Genomic DNA, 14098 nt, shown 5'->3' with positions numbered 1-14098 from the left:
TATTAAGTAAACGTTTTTTAAATAAAAACCTGCTATCGTAATTCAGTTTACAGACTGTTTATATTCACTGTAGGTAGAAAGACAATCTGCAGTGATCTGTGGGTCTTAGTTTCATTAATCTGAATATTTTGAGTGTTTCTTTTTCTACTTCTATTGGTGCTATTATTCAAATTTAACCACCTTTCAAAATGTCTATCATGGCTGTGGATGAAATTTGTCTTTTAGAACTATTACTGGAATTTAATAATTTTTATTGGTTGATATATCAATCAAATATATGAAACTAAAACAAACAAGCCTATCATCAAACTGACTTTGGGTGTATCATCGCCTAGGAGACAGATGATACTTGGCAATTTATCTCCCTGCTGTTAATGGGCGATGAATGTGGCAACAGCCCAAAAAAAAAACATTGGTCCAAATTTATTCAAATGTTTCCAAGCAACAAGAAAACATGAATAAATTGTGCATGTGCAGCAAGCAACAGTTCTGAGTCAGCTGCAGAGAACATTTGATTCTCAGAATTGCAAAAAAGAATTTAGTAATGTATTCTACTGCTTCCAGCAGACACAGAAGTTACTTTACCTGTGCTGACTAGTGCTGAACAAAGATCCTTCCCCGTTCCAGGGATGTTGGTGTACCTGTCACTAAGGACATGTATCAGCTGATGAGAATACTTACTAAGGTCTTTATTTTAAGGCCCCCTCTTTACTTTACCCCATCTATATTTAACGTTGCTGCTGATTTACAGACAAAAATAAACAAAATATATCAGAAATCCAAGTCAAGCAGCCAGAAGAAAAGCTCTGATTTGGACTTATTTTGGTATTTTTTTGAATTTATGTATCTTTTTTTATAAAAAACAAACAAACAATAAAACACCTTAGATTGGATCTACATACAATCTTCAGAGCCTGTAGGCAAAACTAATTTCTAGAAGGGATTTCAAACATTCCTTTGAGGGATGGCTGCAAAGCCAGTTACTCAATGCAATTGTCTTCCTTAGATATATTATTTTTTACCTATTGGCATTGTGAAGAGATTGCACTAAAATTGGAATTGATCTTCTTGAATCTGACTTTATAAGTTTGATTGCATATTTAAAGTTATAAATTGGACTTAAAGAAATGTAAAGAAATCTGTTCTTTGGCATTAATGTTCTACATATCTAAAGCTTTGTTTAAACATTAGGGGAAATGTTGATAAAGATTAGCCTTTAATTAAAAGTGTTACGATATATATTTCTGTTGTAATGCAACCCCTAAAAATTATATCTTATATCATGTCAGCTGACTTGATAAGAACACAGTTTCACTTATGAAACCAATTCTATCTAATTCAGCCTAATGTAGAATTTTATATGTGGGGGTTTATCAGATCTTAAATCACTATTTTGTGTGTTTATCAAATTTTGATCCAAATTTGGCAATTCTTCATAGAAGCTCAACTTGGTGCTTAACTGCCTGAATCTAAGAAAAAAAGGACTATACAAGAAAAAGATACTTAATCCAGAAATATAGAGGTTAACAAATAGATCACACTTAAAAAAACAATTTAATGTCAAGGCACTTATTCTAGTTTATCGAATTATAAAAAAAGGCACTTACACATGCAGTTACCTGCTTTTCTCATCCCTCCATCAGCAGGGCACGTATAGTCACTAGCAGCAAGGAGGAAGCATGTCCCCCCACTCCGGCGGTCATGTTCCCGTGAACTGGACCTTCGCATGGGGACTATCTCCTCCGGAGACATGCTCAGGTCGCTGCCAGCGCTGCAGTCCGCTGACAGAACTGTGGGAGAACAGACCAAAGTATGCACTTCTCCCAACATTTGTATTGTTAGACACATTAAATATAAAACCGGTAATGTTTCCCCACATTTTTATCACAGTTAATTGTGTCAGGACATTTAAAAACCTATATGATGCAAAGATAACTTGAAAAAATACAAGAAATATTATTCGGAATGAAGAATGGAAAACCCCATCCAAATTTTCTCCTAAATCGAATAACTGATTGTGCCGCCTTTGTCAGCAACATAAGTCCTTTACATCTCTGTGGAGAAATTTAGACCCACTTCTCTTTGCAAAATTGGAGCTTGATCCGGTCTGTTAAAGTAATTCCACATCTCAGTTGTATTTAAGTCTGAGCTTTAACTAAACTAATTTAAATCGTTAACTATTTGTTTGTTTTTTGCATAATTCAGAGGTTGAATTTTAATGCACCTTAGATCATTGCCCTGTTACATAAAGTAGGTGGCTGATCATAAAGTCATGAACCAATATCTTGACTTTCTTCCTCAGAATAGCCTGATTTTCATGTTTTCATTCAGTCCTGAAGCAGTATGGCCATCCCAGATCATCACACTGCCACCACTGTGTCTGTCTGCTGGTGTTATCTTTCTTTACTAAACTACATTGGGTTTATACACAAAGAATTAGGATGCTCCATTTTCAAAAATACTTCTAGTTTGTTCTTTTCAGTCTATAGAATAATTTCTTTAGAGTCTAAGGATCATTAATGTATTTTTGTTGTTCATTTTTCCAGGAGAGTGAAGATGGCTTAATTTGCTCTTTTTTTCTGTCTATAGTTATTTGCAGTTTTGGCCAGTCTTCCTCTTTTTTTTGGCTTATGGAAGTTTACTTCAGCTTGCATGGCTTTAGATGTTCTCGTGTCTTTTCTGCCTTGACTCTAGGTTTGCTAGAGGCCAAAGGCCTTGAAAAGGTCTAATAACTGTTTCTATCCTAATAAATATCAGTGACAGTTTCTCTTTTTGATACATGTAGTTTAGATTGTGCTGCTTCACAGATCTTCGGGCTGCTTTATATCGTCTGCCAGATATTATCACTATTACATCACATTACTGAGATATTTGTCCTACTAACTAGCCTGCCAAAAAACTCAGATTAATCACACTTCCTTCATGATACAACAAGGGGGAGGGGATATGTTTTTTACATAGTCATATTGGTTAGGGTAGATTTTGTCTGAAATTCCAATTTGTTTAATTATCTTTCCTATTTAGGTGTAAGACATAAAAAAAGTAAAAACAGATCAAATCTGTGGGGATCAAACAACATTTTACACAACTGTAGAGCGTTTTGTCATTTACTCAGGAATCAGCCTAAAGGCATTCTAGAGATATAATTTTACCCCAGGGCACTTGACAAATTAAGGAGCAAGGAATGATTTTACAAACCTTGGAACCTGACTAAACTAACTTCATTACCTCTGAACAGCTTACTAGGTGGCTTATATACATAGATGAGAAAAGGTTCTTATTTTTGTTTTATCACACTTAAGGTTTTTGGAAAATCCAATGAATTTATTAGTCAGAGGCAACAATTGTAAGCAAAAAAAATGCAGTTTCATAATTAAGCTTTTCATTCTTGGGTAGAGTCCAAACCAACATGGTCCTGTTTGAAAAGGTGCAATAAGTTTTTCCAAAACAGCTCTATGGAATAACTAGTGTGTTTTTGATCATTGTCTCTCTGTGGAGAACCCAGGATGGTTTTAACTTTAGGTCACAAACAGATAGCAGGAACTGCCCCTTAATGATTGTATCGTAGAGAAGAGAACTCATAGTTCCATTTATTAAAGCAGGTCTTTTTGTTCTAAAGCAGAAAAACAGCCCCAGACCATCACACTACCACCACTATATTTGACTGTTGGTATGATGAATTTTTACACCAGATGTGATGGGACACACAACTTCCAAAAAGATCAACTTTTGTCAACAGATTTTTTTTTTCTGAAACTCTTGGGGAACATCAGTATAATATGTATTTCTACTTGAGTAATACACATTAATACTTTTGACACCTCTGCTTAAAAGGGAGCCAATCCCTTTTTCTACATAGGGCCATGCAGGTTTGGATTTTCTTTACCTTAATAATAAAAATCTTCATACAAAAACTGCATTTGTTTGACGAATCTTCAATTCTTTAGTGTGACAAACATGCAAAGAAATGAAGGAAATTAGGCAGGGGGCAAACACATATTACACTGAAAAAACTCATAATATTTATGTAAAAAATATAAGCATTCAATTTAAGTAAAATTGAGTGCAGCAATATCAAGTAACACTCACTTGCCAGTATCAAGCACATTTTCTTTCAAATAAGACAACAGTTGTGAAGATATTATTTAACATTTACTTAATTACATCCAAGTTGTAAGTTAGATTTATTCAGAGAAATTAATTAAAGTGTAATTTTTTTTTTCATAGGCACAAGCAGCATTCTACTGAAAACTTTAAGGCAACACAGAGACAAAAACACCATTCACGCACACCCTCACACCTAAGGAGAATTTAGAGAAACCAATTAACCTAACAGTCCTGTTTTTGGACTGTGGGAGGAAGCTGAAGTACCCGGAGAGAACCCACGCATGCAAAGGGAGAACATGCAAACTTCATGCAAAAAGACCACAGGCCGGGAATCAAATTTGGAACCTTCGTGCTGCAAGGTGGCAGTGCTACTTACAGTACTGCTCCACTGAGCAGCCCTGTAACTGCCCTCATACTTTTCAAATATGCAATAAAAAATTTAAAACCCTCTGAAACTGAGAAGTTCAACAGTCGTTACAAAAATATACTCACATGTAAGATCAAGAATATTTAACTGACACAATCTTGCTCAAAACAACTTCTGGGTGAGAGTCAGAACAGAAACAGCCACTTAAACTTTAAGCAGTGGTGTAAAGATTATGTATGCCTCTATTTAAATGAAAAAAACATGTACAAATATCGCATCAATAGTAAAAGTCAATTATGTTGTACTGCATTAGAATTTGTACCAAAAAAAAAAAAAAAAGGTTAGTATAACTTATAAACAACAAATACACAGTATTTCATATACATCACATCCAACCCAGATCTGGTAATATAGTCACTAATTAAATATGAGATAAAAACCTTACAAACCTACACACTGAAACAGTCCAATTTCCATATTTAGTCGTCCAGACTAGTGGACTTTTAAGAATACAACTACAACATTAGTGAAACAAAATTAAAAATTAAATGCTTAAACTGTCTAATCATTCCCAATGCAGAATAAAATATCTACTAGATAATTGATTAAGGTATTTGCTTCTTTTTATGAAATAACATATACCTTATTTGGCACAAAATAAAAACATTAATGACAGGCAACCTTCCACTAAGATTAACTGGAACCCACTGCTAATTCTTGGAATTCTATGCCACATGTTCCTGCCCTAAGATGACAAAGTCATGAATGCATTTAGGAAAGCAACTTCAGCTTCAGGGTGTTTACTTTTCGGGACAGTTTAAATCCATCCAACTCCAGGAAAAGATTTTGGAAGGTCTTTAAAGTGTAGTGCAAAATGGGAGATTATGCCAAGTTCATGGCATAAATCAGTCCCATGAGCAGTGAGCAGGCTTTTGCAGTATAGTCATTGGGACTACTTGTTGCTCTGTGTGATCCTGTAACATCTGGACTCGGAGCAGAATTAGTCCTGCTGTGAGCTAGAGTGCGCATGCGTTGTGCATGCATTTCAAAACGCTACATTTCTAGAGTAAAGTTTATGTAGTATTTTTAGGTTTATGTGCATACTGCTATTAAACATTTAAATAGTATAAGGAAATCTAAAAATTCATGTACTGGATTAAAAAAAATGCACAGCATTTACCTGTAGCCCTATATATAGGCCCACTGACTGATTTTCAAGATTGCACCTGTTATACTAATTAGTGGGCATACCTTAATTAAACATGTCCTTTTTGGTCACATTATTTCCATTGTTTTCTAAGGTTACAGTCATTTTTGTTTAGGCCTCTTTAATAAGATATTTTTTTGGGTCATTCTGCTTAAAGGGGAACACCGTTTTTTTTTTGTTTTTTTTTTACATTGGGCCCTTGATTTTACGTTATTACATCATGTTCTACTCACCAATATTAGTTTTGTGTCATTTGGAGCTGTTCTGAAGATATTCCGTTAGGTTATATCCAAGTAAAGTCTTCCTATGGGCAACGAGTTGAAGGCACAAACTAAACTGTTCACAATTTATCATTTATGGTACGCCAGCATTCATAACATGTAGGCGAATCACTGTCCCCCAGACATCTGCGGTTATGTTTTTTACATTTATATATTTTTTTTAAACAAAGTGGAGTGTGTATGACGACAGAATGTTTGTTTGTTATTAATTTAGTCAGATTCAAGTTAATGTGTGAGCATTGTGGGGGTTTCTTTCATTAAAAACAGGGAACCAACTATTCTGTCTTCATGTGAAGTTGTGTTTCACACATTTTTACCTGCTTCAGCTCTTATAAAATGCTTCTGGATTTCAATGTAGTTGAAACTATTTGTAATATAGATATGTAAACAGAATATTCAAAATAGTTACTAACTATTTTGAATATTCTGTTTACATATCTACATTTTACCCCTAACTTAGGGGTAAAACGTCAATATATTTTTGATCCAAACTGTCCTTTTGAATCCAGTTAAAAAGCTTTCGATGAAAACAGAAATTTAGAAAATAACTAGTAGAGGTTTTGTACCCTAAATGTCCTCCAAGCAAATGATTAACAGCTGAGGCCCACTGAGTCTACTTGTGCATTCAGTCTAAGCATAAATTAAACTTTTCTTATCAAACACCAGGTTGTGAAATCTTATAAACAGACTGTAAAAAGTCCAGAGTGCATGCTTCCCCTTAGGGATCTCCTTCCAGGAATTTAAATCAACTAAGTACAGAAAGGTCAGGGCTAATTTCCATCAATATCAGATGTGTCAGAGTATATTACCAACATGGACCTGGAGGGAAAAAACAGCAATCTACAGTCTAAACAACAATTGAACAAACCCTACTGGGTGAAAGACTTGAAAGTGATTTCCCTGAATTCTGATGAGCTTGAGCTGGTTCACACTTTTTTCATCATCCTTCTCATTGCCCCCTTTGTCACTGTGGCAACACTGCTGGAGGCTGGATGGGGGGAAATAAACGCTGTGAAGATAATATCATTGCTTGTTTGGGTCATAAGGACTTTATACAGTTAGCTCTAAAACTCCATTCACTTCCACATTTTCTCCCTTTAAAGTCGCAGAACTGTATGTATTTTGTATGAATTTAATTTGATTGTCCCATACAAAGAGGTAGAATAATAAGTGTAAGATGTTTTAAAATGGTTTATGAATAAAAATACAAAAAGAGTGTGTTGTGGGTTTGAAATTAGCCTATTTTACTCTCATATTCCAAAATGAAATCCAGTCTGTCCAGTTGCATTCATGAAACAACAAGAAAACATAATTTGTTGTTTTCAGTATGACTATGCTTTGGAGAACCACAGCATAAAGACAGAGGAACAAAACAAAAATCTACAAGTTTTTGATTACATTATATAGCAGTCAGGTTATGAAAAATTAACCAAGGTCTGCTTAGTTCATCATCCAATAATGAAAAGAGAGTAAGTATAGCAGCCAAGAGTCCTAGCAATTTAGTATCCGATATTTAAGCAAAGCATTTCACTTTACGAACCCTAACAGCAAGTTCATGATGGCAGGCTTGACATCAGACTTGTGTGGAGGCTCATCTTACAGCAGGCAAAAGTTCTTAAACATACAGTAACAGCTGCAATAGAATTACAAAGATTAGGTATATTGATGCATTAGAAGAGCCCAGATCAATTAAAATCTATTTTAGAATCTGTGGCAGGATGCGAAATATGCTGCTCCCATTTGCTCTCTATACTGTCTGACTGAGCTTGATTGAATATGCAAAGAATAGTGAGCAATAAATCAGTCTCTAGATCTGCAAAGGTGGTGATATATTAGCCCAAAAGACTTAAATCTGTAATCGCAACCCAGGGAGCCTGAGTACAGATGCAAATCATACTTTCCAATTTTTTTTTGTTTTAAACAAAACTAAATAGCATTTTTTTCTCAGGTCCCCAATTTTATCATTCGTTTTTTTCATTTATTTAAGCTTTATTTTACAAGTTCTAGCCAAGTGGACTTGTTGTGTATTGGAATCAGTTGCATGTATAATCCCAATGAAATATATAGAACCTTTTGATTGAATTGAGATAAGACGTGGAAATGTTTAGAAAGGGATGGAAGAATACACCAAAGAGTTACATTTTCTTAACTGAGATAGACACAGGCATATCTTTGGCTTATTAAGACACTGATTTGGCAGGAGAGATTGTTGTTGGTTGTCAGATTCTGAGCCAGCCCACAGAACTGTTAAAGAAATGTTGGACTGAAACATTTAAAACCAGTGACCTTTGATCTAGCTTTTTTAAAATTTCTATCCAAAAATTGCAGTGCCCTTTGCTGGTTTAGATATGATTAGATATGCGACAACCACAACCAATCTCTACTACCCAACTTTGATTAATTCATTATAAACCTATTTTTTTCAACGAGGGAAAACATAAAAGAGTGCAGTGCCTCAGATTTGCAGGATTATGTTTGTAGAGGTTTTTGTGCTTTGTAGTCTAAACCATTTTGAGTGGATAATAAAAGCAGAATGGTGATGTAAATACATATTTTGATTATTTGGCCTTCCGTTGCTGTCTTACCTGAACGATTGCGTTCTAGTAATCTACCCCCTTTGACATGGCACATGTCACCTTGAGTGCTGTTGCAAGTCGTGTTGAGGTCACCTTTACAGTACGTTGGAGAACTTCCTTGTACTGCCTGAGGGATGTGTTTCTTCCTTTTCTTGGGCAGCTTCTGCTTTGCCATGGCCAAAGAGTAGTACATCCCAAAGTTATTGACGATAACCGGCACAGGCATGGCTATCGTCAGTACACCAGCTAAAGCACACAACGCTCCCACCACCATGCCTGACCAGGTCTCTGGATACATATCTCCATAGCCTAAAGTAGTCATGGTCACCACTGCCCACCAGAAGCCAATGGGGATGTTCTTGAACTTGGTGTGGTTGGTGGCCGTGGGGTCATTGGGCTTGGCACCAATTCTTTCAGCATAATATATCATGGTGGCAAAAATCAACACTCCCAAGGCCAGGAAGATGATTAGCAGCAGGAATTCATTAGTGCTGGCTCGCAATGTATGGCCCAGCACCCTTAGCCCTACAAAATGGCGTGTTAGCTTGAAGATGCGCAGAATACGAACAAAGCGCACGACCCTGAGAAAACCCAACACATCTTTGGCGGCCTTTGAAGAAAGGCCACTCAGCCCTACCTCCAGGTAAAAGGGCAGAATAGCCACAAAGTCAATGATGTTGAGAACACTCTTGACAAACTCCAACTTTACAGGGCAGAAGGTCACACGAACGAGAAACTCGATGGTGAACCAGAACACACAAACGCCCTCCACATACGTGAGCGCAGGATCAGTTTCAATCTCGTACTGTGGAATTGGGTCGGGCTCGCTGCCGTTCCATACGTCAGTCTTGTTGATGATTTTGTTGAAAGCCTCATGGGTCTCCAAGCAGAATGTGGTGATGGAGACCAGGATGAAGAACAAAGATGCAAAGGCAATAAACTAAAAGAGAAGCAGAAGAGAAGAAACAGATTAATATCAGTCATTCTTCTGTGTTTAAGGGCACTTGAATTGGTATAAAAGGATGTAATAAGTGCGGGTATACACTGTATGATTTTTTTGGGCCCTTTTTGGGTAGGGCTGAGTTTCATTTTTATCATGCATCCTGTGTTTTATCCTATGACCAAGGGGTTAGCCTCTCAAACCCTCCTACCGATTTGGAATCATATGGTCTGATGAAAATTAAGCAATTTAAAATTCATTTGGCCATCTCAGTTTGAGGTGAAGCAGAGTTATGAATCAATTGACCTCAACCTTGCATGTTGCAGACATGCAAACATGGGATTTCTTCTCCTTCTCTCACTCTGGTTCTGGATAAATAAGTCCGACCAGTGCTATGTCTCTAAGGGGTTGTAGAATACATGTCATAAGCTGTGAACCTTTAAACCCTGGGGTTTTGTTAAACATTTTGAGCTGTGGCTGAGTACAACGTTTGGAAATATCATATACTGGTGCCCACCCTAATAAGTTAAAAACAAGGTGATTATTACATGATTTAATGCAAAGGTTCAGAATGTGGAGCAGAGTGTTCTATAGCTTTTAAGCTGTACATGCTACTGTCATCTTTGTGTAAAACCAAAATAGGAGTGGCGGCCTAGTGGTTAGGGGATACAGCTTGAAATCCAGAGGTTCTGAGTTCAAGCCCCACTACCACAGACCGCCACTCTGGGTCCCTGAGCAAGACCCTGAACCCCACACTGTTCCCTAGGCACCCCACGATGGTAGCCCACGGCTCCCCAAGGGAATGGGTTAAATGCAGAGGTAAATTTCTCCAATGTGAGATCAGTAAAGTTCAATTTATATGCCAGAATGCATTTATTGTTGCTAGTACGGCAATTGTGTAAATCAGTTGGAAGTGTACATAACCAAAGGATAAGCAAAAACACCAAAGACAGAACTAGTAGAAATGAAAGGGTAAACAATAAAAGTAAACTAATAAAAGTATCCTCAGCCATTGTAAATGCTTCATTAATGACATACAAACTTATAATAAGTAGTAATAATTTTGTTGTTTTTCTTTTCTATTATGACTTGAAGTTATAAAAAAGCAAAGAAAATCTTCCAACATTTTTGGAACAAAACCAAAGTCTAAGCAGCAGCTACAATTAGTCAGATCATTTTCTTTACATTAACCTTTCAGTCTGTTGCTGTAAACATTGACAGGCTTTCTCCAAGAGCCAGAATAGCAGATTTCCACACACAGCCTAGTATGCTCCTTCTACACATTCCTCCCACAGCCATCCATAGTTGTGCACTGCCCACTGAGTGCCAAAGAAGTTGTTTCACACTCTTACTCTCACGCTTGGTTTTCTGATTATATGACTCACACTCTCTTAAAATATCATTGCCACTATTTGGGTCACCTTTATCTTGAACTGTGTGCATTGGTTCTATTCGTTCATATTGCTTTATTTGTACAATTATACACATGTCTGCCCTACAATCTATAATCAGTTGCTGTACCTGAGACTACATTAGAGAAAATAGTGCATTGCACTTCAAGTTTTCACCACACGTTATTAGCTAAATTAAAATGTTCACGAAAATATAAAAAAAATCATGCATATCATTTTTTGTAACCTAGACGGATCTCTAGAATTTGTTCAACTTAATAAAAACAACAAAAACAAATCCTGATGTTTCAAATGTCACGGGACAAATACCCAAGCAAAATGTAAATGTAACTTTGAGTTACTTATTGGGTTGGCGATATATTGAATATGCTCGATGTATCTCCAGTTTTGCCATGCACGATAGTTAAAATGACTATCGCCACCATCGAGTACAAATTTGCATCACGACATTAAGCTGTCACCACATATTTCACTGAGAGCGTTATTTTTACCACACACTCTGAAAGCATCATAAACTCCTCCACCAAACAGGATTGTTTTCTGTGCGGCACGCACACTGCAAACGACACACGGCAAACGAAATATGGCGATAGTAGGTTTTTATGCTGAGCAATATATGGCAGTGGTTTGGATTTCACGCGCGAGGACGTCGAACAAAAGGCGGTAATTTGTAAGACGTGCCACAAAACCATTGCTGCAAAAGGTTTATATTTATTCCACCAGCTAAAAAGTCATCCACTGCAAAATGAAGAATGTTGTAAACTCTGCATATCAGCGTCTCCCTGCAAACCAAATAAGACATTATATAAATCAGCTGTGAAGCAGATGATGTTTGCGTCGTCGTTTGAAAAAGCGATCCCATATGAGAGAAAAACTAAGAGATGGAGGGAAATCACAGACGTTATTTATTACAATATTTAAATATTTTTGGATGCTCTAATACCTGTGTTGTGATGGTCTTGTTCAGGGATTTTGCAGGCACTCTCTAAACTCGGCAATGTTCTCAATTTCACAACTTTTTGTGCTTCTTTAAAATTCCCAGCACAGAAAGATTGTAATTTGAGGTATTTTTTTTTTTTTTTTTTTTTTTTTTAATTTTGCCCAAACCGGCCTTTTTTTTTTTGCATTTTATTTAGTATTTTAGTGTTTCTAAGTTTGGTTGCAGGGATCTTGTTAAAGGCTATATCGTGTATCGCGATATATAGCCAAAATACATTGCGATATTAGATTTTCTTTATATAGCCCAGCCCTTAGTTACTTTTATGTAAGTAGAAAAAAAAATTCTTCAACAGATCAAATAGTTTTAGATAACAAACAACTAAAGTAAAAGCCTAATTGATTAATGAATTACGGTAAGTCGAATATTATTTACATTTGTTGTTAAAATATTATTTACATTGTCATAGTTGTACTCTTCACCCCTGGTGCTATGCACTTAAGGGTTGCATCAATCAATTCAACTAGAGGAAGAGTTTTACAGTTTGTATTAGTAAACAAAAAAGAGAATCAATAATCTAAAACTGAAGAGAGAATAGTAGAGAGGGTGAGATGAGGGAAGAAAATAAGATGGTTTTATAGGATCAAAAAGACATCATTTGGGATGAGAACTCATAGAAGGATCAGAAATGAGAAAAGATGAGACTTACTTTCAAAACTGTGTACTGAACTAAATGGTAAAGCATTATATAAACATGTTGTAAAATTGCAATTGAGAAACAGTGATAATGAAAAATGGTTATATAGATGGCAATGTAAGTCAGCAAAATTAGTTTAGCATCTTATTTATCTGCTGCAGAGGAACACTGTGCTTTGCTGAACCTTTTTAATAATACACATAAAGGATCAATGGACAAAAATGCAGCCAAAAATGATTTCTTTTGTACCCCTGTTAGGTGCCAACAGCTAAAATAAACCTGAAGTTAAAACATTATTAGAAACTTAAAAAGAAAAGAATTATAACATGATATTAAAATACATAACAGCAAATAGGATTTATAAACATCCTGGGAATCCAGGTTATTAAATTCTATGTATAAACAGCATATAAACAACCCCAGCCACCCCTGTAGGAAAGTATTGACTACAGAATACCGGAGCTGTTGAGACGCTCCAGTGATTTTACACAGAGACACAAACAATTCTCCTTTTATTGTAATCACCCACTCTGATTGGATGCTGCATCGACTAATGATAACAACAACATTGTGCTGAGCTGCAATTTTGCAGTGTTTGCTGAAGACCAAAGGATATCTCATCTTTGGGTGCACACCAGCCTGTAACAGCCTGTAGCTAAATCAAGTCACACCAACGGTTTTTCATTTCATTTTATTTTTTTCATGACGGACATTAAAAATGCACAAGCATTAACCTACCATGTGATTGCAGGAGACGCGTGCCTCTCGACATTCTGATTTCCTGCACGCATGCCGCATGCTAAATAAGTCCTCCACTTCTACAAATTGTCCTTTGAAGGGAGAGCTGGGCAGCTGTTGCACAAATGGTCCATCTCTGACTGCAGATCTAATTTGGCTCAATGACGAGCCCTATTTTCAAGTCATCTTTTTTCATCTCATTTAGGGCTTGGGGAGGCTTGTCACTCACCTCGGCCTCTAACGGCTCAGATGGCTGTTTCAGAGACAGAACCAGTGACCTTCATGCATGCCCTGAGAAAAACACTTCTTATTGATTGTTCTGATAGGCTCAAAGATAGACTGAACTTTAAATAATCTTCAGAGGGAAGCATCTAATGCCCCTTAGGATGAGATGCAAATTTCGAAAAAAAAATTTGCAGTAAAAATAGATTTATCCCAACATTTAAAGCAAAAGAATAAAACAAATAAAAGAGCTGCATCTTAATATGATGAATGGGGGGTCCCTAGTATGGTTTTCACTCAAGTACTATGCTGAATATAAAAGATGAATATGTCATTTTTACAGTAAGAAGGAAAAACAACCAGTGTTTTCTTAGCAAATAGTAACTTATTATAATCACTTAATTTGTCTTAAACCTCGTAGCTGAAGCACTGGGGAAAAGACAATTCCCTGATTGAATGCATTTGCCTCTTGGTATTGTGGAAATGCAATAACAATTAACCCAACTTAGAACACACAAAGCTACTGAAGTCCTACAGATTATTTTTAAATTGTTCACCAATTAAGAATCAGTGGGATATTAGAAATAGTCAGAAAGTGGAAAATTCCTGTTCAC

General features: G+C 36.3%; 1 protein-coding gene across 9 annotated transcripts in view; it reads right to left on the bottom strand.

The window, feature by feature from the left end:
* The window catches only part of kcnc2 (potassium channel, voltage gated Shaw related subfamily C, member 2), a 100143-nt gene that overhangs the window by 17903 nt on the left and 68142 nt on the right, over positions 1-14098 (bottom strand). For 5 of the 9 annotated variants that reach the window (XR_001481962.1, XR_001481963.1, XM_015397742.1 and 2 more), the window contains exons 2-3: positions 8548-9478; positions 1608-1790 (exon numbers count right to left, since the gene is read on the bottom strand). Coding sequence is in view for 7 of the 9 variants with exons in the window: in XM_015397742.1 (XP_015253228.1) it covers positions 1608-1790; positions 8548-9478 (1114 nt within the window). In the remaining 2 variants the exon portion in view is untranslated. Of the gene's footprint in view, positions 1-585; positions 648-1607; positions 1791-8547; positions 9479-14098 lie in introns of all 9 variants that reach the window. The other 4 variants (XM_015397766.1, XM_015397733.1, XM_015397774.1 and 1 more) reach the window with 3 other exon arrangements.

The sequence above is a fragment of the Cyprinodon variegatus genome, unplaced genomic scaffold, assembly GCF_000732505.1.
Source record: "Cyprinodon variegatus isolate N-32 unplaced genomic scaffold, C_variegatus-1.0 Scaffold28, whole genome shotgun sequence".
Lineage (NCBI taxonomy): Eukaryota > Metazoa > Chordata > Actinopteri > Cyprinodontiformes > Cyprinodontidae > Cyprinodon > Cyprinodon variegatus.
This window is presented reverse-complemented; position numbering and strand designations above follow the sequence as displayed.